This window comes from Primulina huaijiensis, chromosome 13 (genome assembly GCF_012295235.1).
Source record: "Primulina huaijiensis isolate GDHJ02 chromosome 13, ASM1229523v2, whole genome shotgun sequence".
NCBI lineage: Eukaryota > Viridiplantae > Streptophyta > Magnoliopsida > Lamiales > Gesneriaceae > Primulina > Primulina huaijiensis.
In genome coordinates, this window is record NC_133318.1 from 6195882 (window position 1) to 6216640 (window position 20759).

General features: G+C 41.3%; 2 protein-coding genes across 2 annotated transcripts; both read left to right on the forward strand.

Moving 5' to 3' along the window:
* The first annotated feature begins 10482 nt into the window (after nucleotides 1-10482).
* LOC140991168 (uncharacterized) lies at nucleotides 10483-11237 on the forward strand. The gene is made up of 2 exons (XM_073461122.1): nucleotides 10483-10719; nucleotides 10782-11237. The coding sequence occupies exons 1-2, from the start codon at nucleotides 10483-10485 to the stop codon at nucleotides 11235-11237; spliced, it is 693 nt and encodes a 230-aa protein (XP_073317223.1).
* A 17-nt stretch (nucleotides 11238-11254) lies between these two features.
* LOC140991169 (uncharacterized) lies at nucleotides 11255-12712 on the forward strand. The gene has a single exon (XM_073461123.1). The coding sequence runs from the start codon at nucleotides 11255-11257 to the stop codon at nucleotides 12710-12712; it is 1458 nt and encodes a 485-aa protein (XP_073317224.1).
* Nucleotides 12713-20759: the final 8047 nt, after the last annotated feature.

Sequence of the window (20759 nt, forward strand, 5' to 3'; positions counted from 1 at the left end):
GAGTGTCACCGAGATTCGCAGTTTCTTGGGNGTTGAGGATCGCACTGCAGGTACTGCAAGACAGGAAGCTATATGCAAAGTTCAGCAAGTGCGAGTTTTGGCTTGATAGAGTGGCGTTCTTAGGCCACATCATTTCTAGTGATGGCGTGGAAGTTGATCCGAGTAAAGTGGGAACAGTGAAAGAATGACCAGTACCAAAGAGTGTCACCGAGATTCGCAGTTTCTTGGGACTAGCTGATTATTATCGCAAGTTTATACAGGGGTTCTCATGTATAGCGGTACCTATGACCGCCTTGACAAAGAAAAATGCAAAGTTCATTTGGAGACCCGAGTGTCAAGACAGTTTTGACAAGTTGAAGCAAGCCTTGATATCCGCACCAGTGTTATCTATGCAATCGGGGCAAGGGGAGTATGTTCTTTATACCGACGCTTCTAAACTTGGTTTGGGCGCAGTTCTGATGCAAAATGACCGAGTTATCGCCTATGCGTCGAGGAAGCTGAAAATTCACGAAAAAAACTACCCTACTCATGATCTTGAGCTTGCAGCAGTAGTCTTTCCACTAAAAATCTGGAGACACTACCTTTATGGGGAGAAGTGCAAGATATTCACCGATCATAAAAGTTTGAAATACTTCTTCACTCAAATGGAGTTGAATATGAGACAGCGCAGATGGCTTGAGTTAGTGAAGGACTATGATTTTGACTTTAGCTACCATTCGGAAAAGTTAATGTAGTGGCAGACGCGTTGAGCAGAAAGACAGCAGTTATCACTCAAGTATCACTCCAAAAACCGTTGCAGTCCGAGATACATCGGTTCGAGCTTACAGTGTATGCTAGGGGTGAGGCTCCCAATCTTGCCACATTATCAGTCCAGTCGACTTTGAGAGATAGAATTCGAGATGGACAGTCCACTGATGAGCAGTTGCAAAAATGGAGAGCTAGAGATGAAGTCAAGGGCCGGAATTTATATTCAATGGTGGATGGCTTAGTTTGCTATCGAGATCGTCTATGGGTTCCTAGTGACGATTCCTTGAGAGATCTTATTATGAAGGAATCTCATGACACACCATACTCTATCCATCCGGGAAGTACAAAGATGTACAAAGATTTGCAATTGTTACATTGGTGGCCAGGCATGAAGAGGGACATTCTGAGATTTATATCCGAGTGTTTGACTTGTCAGCAAGTCAAAGCAGAGCATCAAAGACCAGCGGGGAAATTGAAGCCACTCCCTATTCCCGAGTGAAAATGGGAAAATATCACTATGAACTTTGTAGTAGGATTGCCAAAGACCGCTAAGGGTTTGAATGCCATTTGGGTGATAGTAGATCGTCTTACGAAATCAACGCCTTTTCTACCTATTCAGACGACATTCCCCATGATTCAGTATGACGACTTGTATATTCGAGAGATAGTTCGTCTGCATGGGATTCCTGTATCTATTGTTTCTGACAGAGATCCGAGATTCACGTCATCTTTTTGGAAAAGTCTGCATGCAGCGATGGGACGAAGTTATTGTTCAGTACATCATTCCATCCTCAAACCGATGGTAAGTCAGAAAGGGTTATACAGATTTTGGAAGATCTACTGCGAGCATGTGTTATTGATTTCCAAGGCAGTTGGGAATCAAAGTTACCTCTAGTGGAGTTCACTTACAATAATAGTTTCCAATAATCAATCGGGATGGCTCCGTTTGAGGCACTTTATGGAAGGAAATGTAGATCACCTATCCATTGGGACGAGGTTGGGGAAAGAAGAGACATTGGTCCGGATGTGATTGAAGAGACTGTCGTGCTTGTAGTCAAAATTCGTGAGAGAATGAAGACTGCACAAAGCCGACAAAAGAGTTATGCGGACAAAAGACGAAGGGACTCAGAGTTTGCAGCGGGTGACCATGTATTTGTGAAAATAGCACCCATGAAAGGTGTTATGCGCTTTGGCAGGAAAGGCAAGCATAGTCCAAGATTTATAGGTCCGTTTGAGATTTTGGAGAGGATTGGGACGCTAGCTTATAGAGTGGCATTGCCACCAGTGCTTGCAGGAGTTCACAATGTGTTCCACATCTCAATGCTGCGAAAGTACATGTCGAATCCGTCACATGTGCTTAATTATGAACCTCTTCAATTAACTCCAAATATGACATATAAAGAAAGACCTGTCCAGATCTTAGCAAGGCAAGAAAGACGATTGCGAAACAAAGTCATTCCATTGGTCAAGGTCAAGTGGCTGAATCACTCGGAAGAGGAAGCTACTTGGGAATCCGAGAGGGACTTGAAGAGTCGCTATCCTGATCTATTCGGTAAGTTCTATTTTCGAGAACGAAATTTTATTTAAGGGGGAGAGGAAATGTAAGGTCCAAAATTAAGACGACGTAATCCAACTGCATGCAAATCTAGAAATTTTGAAAATGAGTAATTAACTGATTTTAATTGTTAATTGGTTATGTGTCATACATGCTTACATGTTAAATGAGATTTTATAATCATCATGCATAAAAATTGTATTTTTTTAAGGAATATTCAAGTGACGATCGAGGAACGGGGTCCGATGGCTGAAAAATGTAAAATGTAAAATGTTTTTATTAAATAATTATTTTTAATTATTTAAAATATGGTTGATAGTTTTTTTTTCATATTAATGAAAATAAGGGGTTTTGAGGGGATTTTATACACCGGGACGGAAATTTTATCGGTGATGGTTTTTCACTAAAAATGCGAGCTTTTTGGCAACCCGGCTAATAAATTCACGAATTTATTTATACAAAAACTTTGTTAATATTTTATTTAATCATAATTAAGACTAATGAGCTTAATTTAGAGGCTTAATAGGCCTAGGCCTAATTAGTAAATTGATTAGCTATTTAAAATTTATTAATCACCTAAAACCCTACATCACTTCACGCCTCCCACACACTTTTTATTTCTGAAAATTCTCTCCACACACACGGCACACATACACAGCTTGTTGGAGGATTTTTCGAAGGGTTCAAGCTAAAAAAAGCCAAGGTTGCGTCCCGTTCTTCGTCGTCAGCGGTTTTTCGTGCGTATATAACGCAAAGACACGCCATACATATCCTTTTCTCATCCATCATATCGTATTATTGTTTTAATTATTGTCTGCATGAAGAACATGATTTATTTTTCAGTATTTTCGGATTATTGCATGCACACTTGAGAAAACATGATATTTTGATGCAAATTCTTAAAGTTTTTATGAAAAAGGGGGCTGCCATGAACTTAGGTTGGAACTAGTTGTTTCTATACATGAATTAAGGCCCTAACTTACGCGCCATAATCACCAAAGTCGAAGCAAGAACAAGCAACTCACCAAGGAAGCCGATTCTGCTGTCAAAAGCTTGGGGTGATCGGGTTCCTTGGTGTGAGGGCAGGAGAGCCACGACTTGGGGCCAGGGCTTGATCAGGGGTTGGTTGAGTCCGGGAAAGGGTCCTAACCACGTAAGGGTTCGAGTCTAGAGGGCTGGGAGGAGTCCTAACCCACTAGGACTCCTACCCGAGAAATCACGCCTATGCGCGCAGATGTGCAGCAGCTCGCCTGGGGTCTGGGGTTGGTTTAAGGGGCTTAGCATGGGCTAGGTCGAGGGTTAAGGGTCCTAGGTGAGTGCAAGGTACACTGGTTTGTGGCTAGAGGCGTCGGCTAGGTTCCTGAATGCACCAAACTTAGAGTTCAAGCTTCATCAAACTCTCGGCCAGCATGGGGGTCATTGGAGAGGCCACGTTTTTGGGTTGGGCTTGGGTTTCTTAGTGAACTTAGGGTCCATTAGAGTACTCTAGGATGTTGGTCAAGTTTTGGATCAACATGGTTTGGGGGTGACTCGTGAAAATCGAAAGTTGGTTCGGTGTCGAAGTTTAGGTGTCAAAATAGGGTTTTTAACTAATAAAAATTGAAAAACGACTCACGGGGGTCGCGTCGTGGTTCATAAGGGCTAAAATAATATAAAAAGACTAAATTTATAATTTAGGAATTTATATTAAAGTTGGGAATTTTTCGGGATTAAAACACCGTCAAAAAAATTGATTAAATATAAATGAAAAAGTCTAATATTTAAGCTAAATAAAATTATGGAAAAAATCATGTAATCTTAAATAATTATTTGGGACATGTTAGAGTCAAGAAAAAAAAAGTCAAAAACGCAACATGTCAAGTCCAGGGGTAAAACGGTCTTTTTACACCAAAAATTAGTAAACGTCATGGCAGTGCTCTAAATGTTATTTTTATGATATTATGATTATTTTTAAATGTTAATGAAATGTTCATGATTAAATTATGATTTTTAAATGTCCATTGAATTTTTATGATGTAAGGTTGACATTTAAAATACATAATGCATGCTTGGTTTCAAAAAAAAAATGTTATGTCATACATGATTTTATAAAATGATGTGAATGTTAAAACGTTGAAGGAAGTGAAGTAATTGTGGCTATTGAGGTAACGGTATGTGGCAACGGTAAAAGTGGAATATCGTGAGGGGAAAAGGCCTCCGAGGGAGCCCATTTATGGGAAAAAGCCCTAGAGAGAACCCCGACGATCGTATTTCTATTTGAAAGATGCTAGGCCAGGGCCCAGTACTGCGGTTTCATGTAGATGGATCCATCGAACTTTGAGGTTTGAGTAAAGTCACAATTAACGATCTGGATTCAACAAAAAAAAAGGAAAAAGGAAAAGGAAAAGGAAAAGGAAAAAGGAAAAATGTTTATGATCATGTTAAAGGTTTTATGTCATATTGAGGAAAAAGGAAAATGTTAAAGTTTATGTTTGCATGTCATGAAAAGTTATGTTTAGGTAAAAGTATTTTCACTGTTGCATGCGTTTTTATACGTATTATTTGTTATAAAGATTATGGTGTGTTGAGTCTTTAGGCTCACTAGATGTGATGGATGCAGGTGAGGTTGAGGGAGGTCTTGACGGATGATTTGACTGGACTGAAGGCGCACACAACCCGAGGACCAGCGCTTCTACTATTTCCGCATTTACGATTTATGAATCATGATTTATGTTAAAGATTTTAAGACTATTTATTCGGGATTCCTAAAAAATAGATAGATTCTCGAATCTGAAAACCCTTTTCGCTCCGCTTAGCCTTATCCCCTTCTAGGGGGATTCTAGTGATAGGTTCTATTTGGGGGGGAGTTATTGTCTATCATTGGCCTCTATGGTAGAATCAGTCGGTCAGAGCACCGTCCTGTCAAGGCGGAAGCTGCGGGTTCGAGCCCCGCCAGTGTTCTTCCATTCTGAATCAGATAGATTCATAAAAAAAGGACCTCATACAATACAAATTAACCATGTGCCAGGAACCAGATTATAGAGGTTATTATCTCAGAAATAGTGTCCCTACCCATGATGAACTAGTTTGAATCCTTCCGCCCCAGAGGGTTTTTATGCGAATTGGTTTGCGTAGGAATGTACGTATTAGTTCACGTAAGAGTGCACGTACCCATTTCTGTATCATAGACCGGGGGGATATTTTAATATTCTTTCCAATGTTCTTTCTCAAACTGTGCTCTCCAAAGAGCAACTCTTCATTCATGCTTTTGAGAGATTTTTGAGGGGTTTAGTATGGGCTATAATTTTCAAACTTATTGCTTTTTAGGTTTGTAAAACAGTTGACGATTTCATTTTTTTGACTATTGCAATTAATTTTTAAAATGCTAGATGAATGATGTTTTATTTTAAAAGGGTAAAATATTTTCATGTGGTAAATGTGCATGTTCGAAAATTGAGTGTTTAGAAAAAAAAAAAATTTCTAGTACTTTAAAAGCAATAAAAAGGGCAGACGTTTCAAAATAACATCTTGGTACCCAATGCCTGATGCAGACTCTTCCAGAATGCAGACGTAAACCTCGGATCTCTGTCTGGCAAGATGGACACTAGAATCCCATGTAGTCTGACTATCTCTCTGATGTACAGCTCAGCGTACTGTGTCATGGTGAAAGTCTTCCTGATCGGTAAAAAGTGTGCTAACTTAGTGAGCCAATCAACTACCACCTAAATGTCATTATATCCTCCAGCTGTCCTTGATAGCCCTATCACAGAGTCTACGGTAATGTTCTCCCATTTCCACTCGGTAATAGAGAGTGGTCTTAGCTTTCCTGCAGGTCTCTGATGTTCTGCTTTGACCTGCTGACATGTCAAACACTCGGAGACAAAACGCAAAATATCTCGCTTCATACCTGGCCACCAATAAAGAGTCTGTATATCTTTATACATCTTCGTACTCCCTGGATGGATGGAGTACGAGGTGCTGTGGGCCTCACTCATGATATCTGCTCTCAGGAAATCACTGCTAGGAACCCACAGTCGATCACGATATCTGACAATGTCGTCCTCAACTGTATACAACCTCAGGCCCTTAGACTCATCCCTTTGTCTCCACTTATGTAACAGATCATCAGAAGTCTGCCCTGCTCGGATCCTGTCCCTCAGTGTCGATTGCACTGTCAGGGTAGAAAGACTAGGGGCACGCCCCTGGCATAAACTGCAAGCTCAAACCTATGAATCTCTGCTTGAAAAGGTATCTGTACCGACAACTGAGCGATCAATGCATTCATTTTGCTTAGGGCATCTGGAACCACATTAGCCTTACCCGGATGGTAGCTAATGTCGAACTCATAATCCTTCACTAGCTCTAGCAACCTCTGTTGTCTCATGTTCAGCTCTTTCTGTGTAAAGAAGTACTTTAGACTCTTGTGATCAGTGAAAATCCTGCAGTTTTCCCCATACAGATTATGTCTCCATATCTTCAGGGTGAATACCACTACTGCTAGCTCGAGTTCATGAGTCGGATAATTCTTCTCATGGACCTTTAACTGTCTGGACGCGTAGGCTATAACTCTTTCATGCTGCATCAGAACTGCGTCCAAACGGAGCTTCGAAGCGTCTGTATAAAGTATGAACTCCCCTTGCCCGGATGGCATAGCTAGAACTGGCTCTGAAGTCAATGCCTGCTTCAGCCTGTCAAAATTCCCCTGACACTCTGTTCCCCAGATGAATTTGGCATTCTTATTTGTCAAGGTGGTCATAGGCACCTCAACAGAAGAAAAGCCCTGAATGAACTTCCGGTAGTACCCATCTAACACCAAGAAAATGCGGATCTCTGTCACACTCTTAGGCGTTGGCCAATCTTGGACTGCCTCAACCTTACTGGGATCAACCTCCACTCTATCTCGGGATATGATGTGGCCCAATAATGTCACTCTGTATAGATAGAACTTGCATTTACTGAACTTGGCATAAAACGTCTGTCCTGTAGGGTCTGCAGTACGGTCCTTAGATGCTGACTGTGCTCCTATCTGCTCTTCGAATAGATCAGGAAGTCGTCTATGAAAACTATGACAAACTGATATAAGTACGACTGAAACGCGATTCATGATATCCATGAAAATCGCTGGCGCGTTCGTCAATCCGAAGGGCATCACCATAAACTCATAGTGTCCATAACGCGTCTTGAAAGCTGTCTTATGCACGTCAGACTCTCTCACCTTCATCTGGTGGTATCCTGATCGGAGATCTATTTTCAAGAATACTATTGCTCCCTGAAGCTGGTCAAATAGATCCTCTATCCTGGGCAGTGGATACTTATTCTTGATCGTGATCCTGTTCAGCTCTCTGTAATCAATGCAGGGTCGCATGCTGCCGTCTTTCTTCTTAACAAATAGTACCGGTGCGCCCCATGGAGAAAATCTCGGGCGGATGAATCCTTTATTTAGCAAATCTTGTATCTTATCCTTCATCTCTTTCATCTCTGCAGGTGTGAGATGATAGGGTGACTTAGAAATCGGCACTTTACCTGGCATCAGCTCGATAGAGAAATCAACCTCCAATTATGGTGGAACGCCTGAAACATAGCTCGGGAAAACGCTGGGGAAATCCTTGACCACCTCGACGTCTTCTTGCCTCTGACTGACTGGTTCGGTCACTGTTACAATACTCGCTAAAAATGCCTAGCAGCCTCTCCTCATGAGCTTCCTCGCACAGATGCAAGAAATGATGTGCGGCATCTGCTGATGTATGGCTGCCTAAAAAATAAATAGCTTACCACGAGGTGGTCGGACAGATACTGAACTCCGTCGAAAATATATAGCGGCTCCGTTCGAAGAAAGCCAGTCCATACCCAAAATAATATCGAATTCCAGCAACGGTAGCACAATCAAATATGTATGCATCTTATTTTTCTGTAACCGAAGCCCCAATCCCTTCACTATCTGTGAGGTAAACATCTGATATCTGGATGGAATCGAAACTCTGAATCCCAAATCCATATCCTTTGGAATGATTCCTAGTCGCTTGACAATCGACTCGGACATAAATGAATGTATAGCTCCGAAATCTAACAATGCATATGTGGCTACAACTGAAATATATATCCTTCATGCGACAAAATATACCATCAAATCTGATCGTTTTGAAACTTAAGAGATTTCATGTCAGTAATGAACCCAAAATCCTCAAACAATCACTGATTTACTTCTAGTGTCCCTTCCGGATTTTACTTCCAAAAATTTTGGAAATTGCTAATTGACCCCTAAAGTTTTGACTTTTTTAAAATTTGGCCCATTAAAAATTTCAAAAATTGCATCATAGTCCTCATGAAATTTTGAATTTAGTCAATTTAAACCTTAAAATTCTTTGAAATAAGCAAAGCAGTCCCTCTACTTTTGAATTTTGCGGTTAGGTCCATGTAGTTTTGATTATTGCATTTTTGGTCCTTAGTACTCTTTATCAATTCAATTCAATCCTGAAGTCCAACTATTTAGAACATGCAATCTAATTTACTCTAGGTTCTCAATCCCAAAGATAATTCCAACAACCAATATAATAATTCATGCAATCGAGGCGGTGATAAGTGCAATATTTGCACTTAATTTACATTAGAATCCATTTTAAATTATGCTTGTTTCGAACAGAATTATGCGTTTTGGTTTGTTTTGGGTGTCATTTCAGGAATGGAGAAAAAGCGGACACGAAGCCAAGTGAGCCAGGAAAACAAGTGCACAACAAACACACTATCGGACAGAACCTCGCAGCCGCGCGCAATGATTCGCAAAGATGAGGCACACGAGCAGAAGTGTGTGCGCGGCCGCGCGACTTCTTGCGCATCCGCGCGCGCGCACATACACGCATGTCTTCAACCCGAGAAGCACGCGCGGCAGCACCACAACTCGCGCGACCGCGCGCGCAGTAGCAGCAAGCCAAACAACAGAAGCCCGCGCGCGTCCTCACAAGATCATGCGCCACAGCGCGCGCCGCACGTCCAGAATATTTTAAATCTCGCGAATTAGGTCACGATCGCGGGGGGAGCCGCCTTTTGGAGAAATTACGGGCACTAGAGGTTTTGGAGAAGAAATCATGGAGCAAAAGGAGACGAAGGCAAGATACGCGAATAACAATTACAAAGACGAAGAGCGACGGATCTGGGGACAGAAACGACACTTCGGATTTGTTATCTGTTCTTTCGTATTTATAATTTCTTGTATTTCAATGTTTAATACTTCGAACATGCGTTGTTTCTATTGTGATTTCGTCATGAACTAATTTTATAGTCTAGAGATTGACGTAGCTTTGTGGAAACGATGATTTGACTTGGTTATTTTATATGATTGAATTCCATTTCATATTTAATTGTGTTTCTCTGTGTTTATTTCACTGCAATTTACTGGCCATAAATTGTATGTTGTTTGATTAATTCTATAACTCGGGAGAGGGATTAGGATTATAAATCATTAGAAACACATCATTGAATGTTTATAGCGTTCGGAAGGCATATAACTTTGACGAGACTTAGGTAAGAACATTTTTTGCATTTATCCATGAAACTTAGATTTTAACTAGGAATAGTAGAATCGAAGTTTGATTGATACAGTTTATTCGTCACTTGGAAAAGGGGGAATAAAACAATTAAGTGTTCTTGGCCATTAAATATTTGGAATTCAGGAATATAAATTAAACTGGGAATAATTGTCGTGGAAACTTAGTGAAATCATTTCTCTTCTTGATATTTTCCTCAACCTGGTATTAGATTAATTATTTGTTTTTAATTTATTCGTTCAAACAAACCAATTCTCTTTTGATTTTTCTAGATAAAGTCTTGACTATTTTAATTATAAGCATTGATATATATTTTTATACACACTCCTCGTGGGATCGACACTCGTACTCAAAAATCTCATTTTACTATAACTTGATGTCGTGCGCTTGCGAGCAATCAAGAAAACATGCAACAAGTTTTTGGCGCCGTTGCCGGGGATTGTCAAAACTTAAATTTATATCAGTATTGTAACCAATTAGTCTAGATTTTAATTTAGATCTTTTTATTTTGTTATAATTATTGAGTTGTCATTATTTTATTTTTTTTCTGCTTGACAGTGCATGCTACGATCGCAAAGTCCTGACTTGCTTATTTTTGATACGGAGATCGAAAGAACTGCGAGAAAATTAAGAAAAGCAAGAAGAGAAGAGATCCAAGCAATGGCTGAGAACAGAGAAAATAACAGACACAGCCCGCCAGAAGCTATTCCTATCAGAGATCATTTCCGACCAGTGATCAATGATCATTACTCGGGTATTGCAAGAGGGAGCATTAACGCCAACAATTTCGAATTAAAGCCTGCTCTAATCAATATGGTTCAGCAAAACCAGTTCGCTGAAACTGCCACTTCAGATCCTCACGTTCACCTGAGAACCATCTTGGAGATAACGGATACGGTAAAGATTAATAATGTTTATGATGATATTATTAGACTGCGTATGTTTCCGTTTTCTCTCAGGGATCAATCACGAGGATGGCTTCAATCGCTTCTCTTAGGAAGTATCACTACTTGGCAGGAGCTGGCGACAAAATTTCTGGCAAAATACTTCCCCCTGCAAAGTCTGCACAGTTGAAGATTGAGATTAGCACTTTCAGGCAGACGGATTTTGAGCAATTGTATGAGGCATGGGAAAGATACAAGGAGCTGTTGAGGAAGTGCCCGAACCATGGCTTCGAAGACTGGGTGCAAATCGAATTATTCTACAACGGTCTGAATGGGAAAACAAGAGGAAAAGTGGATGCAGCGGATGGTGGCACGATCTTTGCCAAATCTCCCGACCAAGCTTATGACTTGCTTGAACAAATGACGATAAACAGCTACCAGTGGCCGGCTGAAAGGACAGGAGTAAAAGGACAGCTGGAGTTTATGCGGTGGATCCGATTACATCACTTACCGCCCAAGTGTCTGCACTGACCACACAACTAACAGCTATGAACAAAGTGAGCACAGCAGAGACTGAGAGTCCATTGTTTGTGGCTGAAGAACCATCTTTACCTGAAGAAACTCAGTATGTCAACAACAGAAATTTTGGTGGATTCGGAGGATATCGAGGTAACCCTCACCCTAACACTTATCATCCAGGATTAAGAAATCATGAAAATTTTTCTTATGCAAATAATAAGAATGTGTTGAATCCTCCACCGGGGTTCAATACATCAAAGGGGGAAGGAAAGCCTTCGTTTGAGGATTTTGTAGGAACATTTGTTGCTGAGTCTGGCAAGAGGATGGCACGGACTGAATCTCTCCTTGACAATATGGAGACTCACATGGGAAATATGGGTGCCACGATGAAATCTTTGGAGACTCAAATTGGACAGTTGGCTACCGCATTGAGAGATCAGAATAAGGGTCAATTTCCTAGTAACACCGAAGTTAACCCTAAAGAACAGTGCAAGGTAGTCACTTTAAGAAGTGGAAAGGAATTGGAGGTACAAATTCCTAAAGAGAGAGTGGAAAGTGATAAGACAGTTGAAGAAAGAAATATTGAGGAACCCAAGACAGAAGTTGAAGTTGAACGATCTCCAGTATATAAGCCGACCCTTCCATACCCTCAGAGGTTCAAAAAGAAGAATTTGGATGATCAGTTTGCAAAATTCTTAGAGATTTTTAAGAAGATACACATCAACATACCATTTGCTGATGCTTTGGAGCAAATGCCGAATTATGCAAAATTTATTAAAGATGTGATGTCTAAAAAGAGGACTATGCAGGAGTTTGAAACTGTGAAACTGACTGAAGAATGTAGCGCCATACTGCAAAAGAAGCTACCACAGAAATTAAAAGATCCAGGGAGTTTTACTATTCTTTGTTTTATTGGTGGTTCTAAATGTAGTAAAGCTTTATGTGATTTGGGAGCATGTATTAATTTGATGCCATTTTCTATTTACAGGGAATTGGAGCTTGGAGAAGTTAAACCAACCACTATCACCTTACAGCTTGCAGACAGAAGTCTCACGTATCCACGTGGGATCGTCGAGGATGTACTGATAAAAGTGGATAAATTTATTTTTCCTGCTGACTTTGTGATTTTAGACATGGAAGAGGGTAATGATGCTCCATTAATCTTTGGGAGACCATTCTTGGCAACCGGAAGGGCATTGATAGATGTACATAACGGTGAACTCACCTTGAGAGTTGGTGGAAAAGCAGTCATTTTTAATATCTATCAGGCCATGAAGGAATCAAATGAGGTAAGCACTTGTAAAAGCATTGATGTTATAGACTCATGTATGTCTGTTGAATGTGCAGGAACTAGGGATCCTTTGGAGAGCTGTTTGATAGGTGCGGCAGGAGCTGTTGATGAAGATAATTGGGATATAAAAGAGAAACTGGTGGCTCTTGAGGCACTACAGAAAAAAAGAGGAAAGATGCACCACATGAGGAGTTGAATGTAAATGAAAAAATTGAGGAAAAACCATCTTCCCCTAGCTTAAAGGATCTGCCAAGTCACCTTTGCTATGCATTCTTGGGTGAGAAGTCGACATATCCTGTAATCATCTCCTCTTCTCTTACATGCGCCGAAAAAGATAAATTATTGAGAGTATTGAGGAAAAATAAAAATGCTATAAGATGGTTAATTTCTGATATTAGGGGAATTAGCCCCAATATATGCATGCATAAAATTTTAATGGAGGAGTCATATACTCCTTATGTGGATCATCAGAGGACGTTAAATCCAGCCATGAAGGAGGTCGTGAAAAATGAGGTATTAAAATTGTTAAATGCTGGTGTAATCTATGCCATTTCTGATAGTAATTGGGTGTCTCCCGTACAAGTTGTGCCTAAAAAAGGTGGAATGACTGTGGTAAAGAATGACAAGGATGAACTAATAGCTACTCGTACTGTGACTGGATGGCGAGTATGTATTGCTTATAGAAAATTGAATAATGCCACACGTAAAGATCATTTTCCACTGCCTTTTATTGATCAAATGCTTGATAGACTTGCTGGTTATTGTCATTATTGCTTTTTAGATGGTTATTAAGGTTATAACAAAATTGCTATAGCGCCAGAAGATCAGGAGAAGACTACTTTCACGTGTCCCTATGGCACGTTTGCTTTTAGGAGAATGCCTTTTGGGCTATGCAATGCACCTGCCACTTTCCAGAGGTGCATAATGGCCATATTTTCAGATATGGTGGAGGAAATAATGGAAGTCTTCATGGATGACTTTTACGTATTTGGTTCTTCGTTTGATCATTGTTTACATAACTTATCCCTTGTTTTGCAGAGATGTCAGGAAAAGAACTTAGTTCTTAACTGGGAAAAATGTCACTTTATGGTCCAAGAGGACATTGTTGTTGGACATAAAGTATCTTCTAAGGGATTAGAGGTAGACAGAGCCAAAGTGGTTGCAATTGAAAATCTTCCACCACCAAAGAACATCAAGGGGATTAGGAGTTTCTTAGGGCATGCCAGGTTTTATCGTAGATTTATCAAAGATTTTTCTAAGATTACTAAACCATTGTGTAATTTACTTGAGAAAGAGTTTGTTTTTATATTTGATGATGACTGTTTGGAAGCGTTCGAAAAGATCAAGAAGGCACTGGTGACTGCACCGATTATGATAGTGCCGGACTGAAAGGAGCCCTTTGAGCTAATGCGTGATGCTAGTGATTATGCAGTGGGCGCTGTCTTAGGCCAATGAAGGGAAAAGATGTTTAGGGCAATTTACTACGCAAGCCGCACAATGGATGCTGCACAGCAAAATTACACTACAACCGAGAAAGAGATGCTTGCAGTAGTATTTGCATTCGACAAATTCAGTCCTTATTTGATTGGCACGAAGATAATTGTTTTCACTGATCATGCAGCCATTCGCTACCTATTCGCCAAAAAGGATGCAAAACCACGCTTGATAAGGTGGATTTTGCTATTACAAGAATTTGACTTTGAGGTCAAGGATAAAAAAAGTAGTGAGAATCAAGTAGCTGACCACTTGTCAAGGCTTGAACTGGAGGAGCAGAAGGAGGAGGAAACCATACAGGAAACCTTTCCGGATGAGCAGCTCTTCGAGGTAAACTCCGCACTTCCTTGGTTTGCCGATATTGCTAATTTTTTTTTTTGTTTTACTCTCCCTCCAGATTTGAGCTATCATCAGAAGAAGAAGTACGTCCGTGATATCAAGTTCTATTATTTGGATGATCCATTTGTGTATAAGAGGTGTGCTGACCAAGTGATTAGGAGATGTGTGGAAGGTATCGAAGCACAACAAATTCTGGAGAAATGTCATTCTTCACCATATGGTGGACATTTTGGAGTATCACGAACAGCATCTAAGGTATTGCAATCTGGTTTTTATTGGCCTAGTTTGTTTAAAGATAGTTATACCTTAGTAAAATCATGTGATCGATGCCAGAGGTTAGGAAACATCCCTAGGCGTCACGAATTACCACTGACAAATGTTTTGAAAGTGGAACTTTTTGACGTTTGGGGCATAGATTTCATGGGGCCCTTTCCCCCTTCTTTTGGTAATTCTTATATTTTACTAGCTGTGGATTATGTTTCGAAATGGGTGGAAGCAATCGCCACCAACACAATGACGCTCGTGTTGTAGTTAAATTCGTGCATAAGAACATCTTCACCAGATTTGGAACACCGAGAGCCATCATAAGTGACGAAGGTACACATTTTTGCAATAGAATTTTCAACTCACTTTTGGCTAAATACAGTGTGAAGCACAAGGTGACATTAGCATATCATCCTCAATCAAATGGACAAGCTGAAATATCGAACCGGGAGATTAAACTAATACTGGAGAAGACTATCAACACAAACCGGAAAGATTGGTCCATTAAGTTAGATGATGCATTGTGGGCCTATCGGACTGCGTTCAAGACACCTATTGGGATGTCTCCCTATAGACTGGTCTTTGGTAAAGCATGTCATTTGCCGTTGGAGTTGGAGCATAGAGTATTTTGGGCTGTGAAGAAATTAAATTTTGACTTGCAAGCTTCGTGAGATTTGAGAAAACTGCAGTTCAGTGTGATGGATGAATTCCGAAATGATGCCTATGAAAATGCTAAGATCTACAAAGAACAGACCAAGAAGTGGCATGACAAGATCATTGTGAGAAGAACATTTGAACCGGGACAACATGTGCTGCTTTATAATTCTCGTCTCAGACTATTTCAAGGAAAGTTAAAATCAAGGTGGTCAGGGCCGTTTACAGTGGAGGCAGTACAACCATATGGAGCAATCGAACTCAAATGCAATGATGGTAGAACGTTTAAAGTGAATGGTCAGCGAGTTAAACACTATTTTGGAGATGAAGTGCGGAACATGGACAATATCTCATTGGCTGAATCTACCTGAAGCAGATCTGAGTCGGGCTGCCGACGTTAAACCAAGCGCTGCGTGGGAGGCAACCCACGATTATTTTTCGCATTCATTTATCTTATTTCTTCTTAATATTTGATTTGTTGATTTTAAATTTTTTTTTCATTTTGCATAGTAATTTTAATTGGTTTAATTTTTGCAGGTGTGGTTTATATATATATAAAAAAAAAGTTTGACAGACGTATGCGCGCCACAGCGCAACATCTCGCGCAGCAGTGCGCTGACAAACCGTGGGAAGAACAGAACCTTGTGCGCAACCTCGCCACAACTGGCGCCACTGCGCGTTCTCAAGCATACATGGCAGACAAAAGCTTGCGAGCGGCGGCGCAAGTTCTCGAGCGACCGCGCGTCCCAAATTATTGACGACGAACAGTGGCACCCGCGCCATATCACGAGCGACCGCGCACCAAACCCACTTAAAAAAAAACCCTATCTCAAGTCTATCTCTCAAAACTTCTCTTCTCTCCCTCAACATCACCGCCGCCTCACCCTCCATCTTTTCTCCAAAAACTCCTCTCCTCCACAAATCCATCCTCTCCCCCTCACATAACCTCATAAACTCCTCCCCTCTACAACTCACAACCCCCTTTAATCACCTCAACACCACTAATACTCCTCCCTCAACAAACACTTACACCCACCACCACCAACACATCGCCGCCGCCGCTCCACGCCACCGCCGCCGCCTGCTACCGCCGAGTGTCACCTTCAAGTTATTTTCTTCGGTACCATTTCCTTCACTTTGTTATAATTTGAGGTTAATTTTCAGAAATCAAGCATTGTGGGTGCCATTGGGTCTCTATTTGTTATATGTAAGTGTGGATATTGTGGAGAAATTATGCCGCTTAGAAAGAGGTCGAAGGATGTGGCTTCCTCTTCTCGTTCATATGATCCTGAAAAATTTTGGAACGAGGAAGACTTTCGGGTCTATGAGAGCACCTTGTCTCGATCTATTATCAATGAACGAGGGCTAGATATGATGTACCCTGACTGTGCGATAATTGAAGAGGTTGAGCGAAGGGGATGGTTAGATATAGCCCAGTCACAGCCAGATGCAGTGATATCTATAGTCCGGGAATTCTATGCGAATCTGAGAATCAAACACGAGGACTATGGAGTTTTGGTAAGAGGGCAACTGGTTTATTTTGATTCGGCAACCATTAATACAATCTATAATCTGCCGGGTTTTGAAAATGATGAGTATACTGAATTGATTACTGGAACTGTGGATTACAATGCGATTATCCGGACCTTATGCATCGAGTGTGCCGAGTGGCGCTTGAATCAGGGCTCCCCAGTCACTCTAAAGAAATCTGACTTACGCCGTAACCCACGCAGTTGGGCATCTTTTATTCTATCCCGGATCATGCCCTCATCACATCAAACCGATATTACAAAGGATAAAGTGGCGTTGATTTACGCCATAATGACCGGGAAGACCGTGGATCTGGGGAAGCTCATTAACGGTTTTATCATGCGTGCTGGTACGGGACTTATGACCGTCAGCCTCCCTTGTCCACATACTATCACTGCACTATGTCTTCATGCCGGTGTGCAATGGGGCGTAGATGAACAGGTCTTGAAAGCCAAGGGCCCAATCACGGTATATGAAGGACACCGTTTGCGCCTTGGAAGCGAGATAGAACGACGAGATGCTAGGGCTGAGTACAACCAGAGGGCCAGAGCACGCCGGCCACTGCCACCACCATCGATCCCTCTAGTCAGCCTGTGAGACAGGATGTTCCGCATGGAACAGGATATACGAGCACAGTGCCACACATTGGACGAACAACGACACACGAATAATTTCTTCATGTCATAGATGATGGATTTCACATCGGTGTTCGCCCAGCGTTTCCCACCTACTGGACCCGAGGATGCCTCCTGGCCACCACATCCGGCCTGGCCACCACAGTACCCACCACCAAATCTATCACCACCACAGTCCATGGACGATGATGCTGAATATACTGGGAACGATGATTCGAGCCCCGAGTTCTGACACTCAGGAGCGAGGTATGTGTTGTCATGTTCTTTATTTCTATACATTGAGGACAATGCATACTTTAAGTTAGGGAGGGACAATTGCTGTTAGAATTTTTTTTATATTCTTTTGCTTTATTAGTGCATGCTAGATTTGTTAAGAAGAGTCGTGGATAAGTAAAATGTGTGGCCGATGATGAAAAGTGAATGGCGGTCCTAAAGTATATATATGTGTTCATGATAACTTAGGAGTCACAATTATTCTGCACTGTCATGTTTGTTGATGCTACCGTTGCTTAGAGACCAGTTGCACGCCTGCGATGCTAAATAGGCGATGGAGATCTGATTTTTGGTAAATCTTGCATGACATTGATTGACACTTTTACAAACACAGAGATGATCTGGGCAATTTTTTTCACAATATCCTTGGGCCTATTTTCTTTGTTTACTGTCAATTGTAGCCCTTTGAGCTTCGAGTTAATTCAGATGCTTAAATTTTTCTTCGTGCACATATTTCATATATCGTTTTGATTGAAAGTTGCATGTGACTGGTTTGTATGAGTTGACTAATGGATTGACGGAAGTCTAGAACTTGTTTGAACACTTTTCAAGGCGAAATACGGATAATATGTGACATAGGAATGATTTAGGCGATCTTTGGAGCCGTTTTGAGCCTTCGAGCCTACCAAACAAAAATGAAATATCCCTAGTGTCCCATTTTGAGCCCACTAAAGAATCAAGTGGTGTGTGTCAATGACACGCAATAGCCCCCACTTGTATCTATTCTGCAACCCCACAACAACTACCTAATGAAGCTTATACACTTGTTGTCCTACCTAATTTTGAGAGAAATAAGTTCATGGGTGTTGTAATGATCCAAACACTCCTTGAAAAGAGAAAGAAAAATTGAAGTGTGCAAAAAGGAGTTGAAAAAAAAAAGGGGGTAAGAGATCAAAAGAATGAATCAAACAAAAGTGGTGAAAAAGGAAAAATTGGAAAATGGAGGATATGATTGGGAAGAAAACAATAAAGTGATGGTGAATGAAATGATAGTGAGAATGATGAAAATTTGATTATTTCTCTCAAATTTTGATTTCTATACCCTTTATTGTAGCTGTGAGCCGTGGCCTAACGTTACAAGCCTACAAGACCTATTAACCTTGTCATATTTACCCAATATACTAGTGGAGAAGATTCGTTCAAGTCAAGCCTATGGATACCTGAAATACATTGTCAACGAGTATAAACTTTGATCACTTGCTCGCAAGCATCTCATTGTGTGATTTCATCTTTGGCATACTTGTGTGACCATCTTTCGAGCCAAATAATCACCGATAAAGTCCTATGTGATCTGTGAATGTGAACTTATATTTCAATGAATTGTGAGTTGAACTGAACTGATGATTTCTTGATTCTGTAAGGCGAATGGGCATTGCGACTCTATTTGAGCATTCGATGGGTAGACGAACTTTGACATATCACACACACGTGACTCTTGGGGAATCTTGAATTACATGAAATTAAACAAGTCGGTGGTCAATATCACTTTTCGCATATCCATGACTGTAGTAGTTTGCGTATATTTTTTTTTCCCGTCTTTATTAGCTTTTATTTTATTTTGCTCGGGACTTGCAAAAGTTCAAGTTTGGGGGGTTTGATAAGTGCAATATTTGCACTTAATTTACATTAGAATCCATTTTGAATTATGCTTGTTTCGAACAGAATTATGCGTTTTGGTTTATTTTTGGTGTCATTTCAGGAATGGAGAAAAGCGGACACGAAGCCAAGTGAGCCAAGAAAACAAGTGCACAACAAACACACTCTCGGACAGAACCTCGCAGCTGCGCGCAATGATTCGCAAAGATGAGGCACACGAGCAGAAGCGTGTGCGCGGCCGCGCGACTTCTCGCGCATCCGCGCGCGCGCACATACACGCATGTCTTCAAACCGAGAAGCGCGTGCGGCAGCACGACAACTCGCGCGACCGCGCGCGCACAGCAGTAAGCCAAACGACAGAAGCCCGCGCGCGTCCGCGCAAGATCATGCGCCACAGCGCGCGCCGCACGTCCAGAATATTATAAATCGCGCGAATTAGGTCAGGATCGCGGGGGGAGCCGCCTTTTGGAGAAATTACGGGCACTAGAAGTTTTGGAGAAGAAATCAGGGAGCAAAAGGAGACGAAGGCATTGACAATTACTGGGAATAATTGTCTTGGAAACTTAGTGAAATCATTTCTCTAGATATTTTCTCTTCTTGATATTTTCCTCAACCTGGTATTAGATTAATTATTTGTTTTCAATTTATTCGTTCAAACAAACCAATTCTCTTTTGATTTTTCTAGATAAAGTCTTGACTATTTTAATTACAAGCATTGATATATATTTTTATACACACTCCTCGTGGGATCGACACTTGTACTCAAAAATCTCATTTTACTATAACTTGACGTCGTGCGCTTGCGAGCAATCAAGAAAACACGCAACAGGCGGTAAATAAAAATCTTAAACGTAAAGGTTAACGGTGATCAATTTAGAGTCTGGCTCAGCCTTCACCTCTTCTACATGCATCACATAGTCCTTGCCAGTTGTGGGGCCCTTGTCCCTAGGGCAGTCAGCTGCTTTATGGCCCTCATCTTTACATATAAAGCACTTGAAGGTCCCCCACATACACCTGCCGTAATGTAATTTGTTGCACTACTTGCACGGCTGTCCTTCCTCCGACTTAGGAGCCCCTGGTGCCTGTGGTGGCCGCTGTTGTCCGCGCTTCTTGAACTGACCCTGGGGCATCTGCTGCCCTTGATGCCTCGGTGGCTCTGTGAACTGCTTCTTCTTTGGCTGTGAGCTCTACTGGGCCTGATGCCTCTTCCGTTGCATCTCCATGTCAATGTCCCTTAGGGCCTGCTCCACTGAAAAGCACAAGCGATGGCCTCATCAAAGCTCGTCGGTCTCATCAGCATAACATCCCGGCGCAAGGTGTGTCTGAGGCCATCCACGAAATGCCTCAGTTTCTGAGTGGCATCCCTCTCAATAAGGGGCACAAAGTAACAGCCCCTGTCGAATTTCCTGATAAACTCTGCCACAGAAGAGTCCTCCTGTCGGAGACTCATGAACTCAC

What these genes read in the sequence shown, in the direction of transcription:
- LOC140991168 (XM_073461122.1), top strand. Translation starts at nt 10,483, where the DNA reads ATGGCTGAGAACAGAGAAAATAACAGACACAGCCCGCCAGAAGCTATT. An exon ending in TCTTGGAGATAACGGATACG is followed by an intron (nt 10,720 to 10,781) that starts GTAAAGATTAAT and finishes GTTTTCTCTCAG; the next exon opens with GGATCAATCACGAGGATGGC.
- LOC140991169 (XM_073461123.1), top strand. Translation starts at nt 11,255, where the DNA reads ATGAACAAAGTGAGCACAGCAGAGACTGAGAGTCCATTGTTTGTGGCT.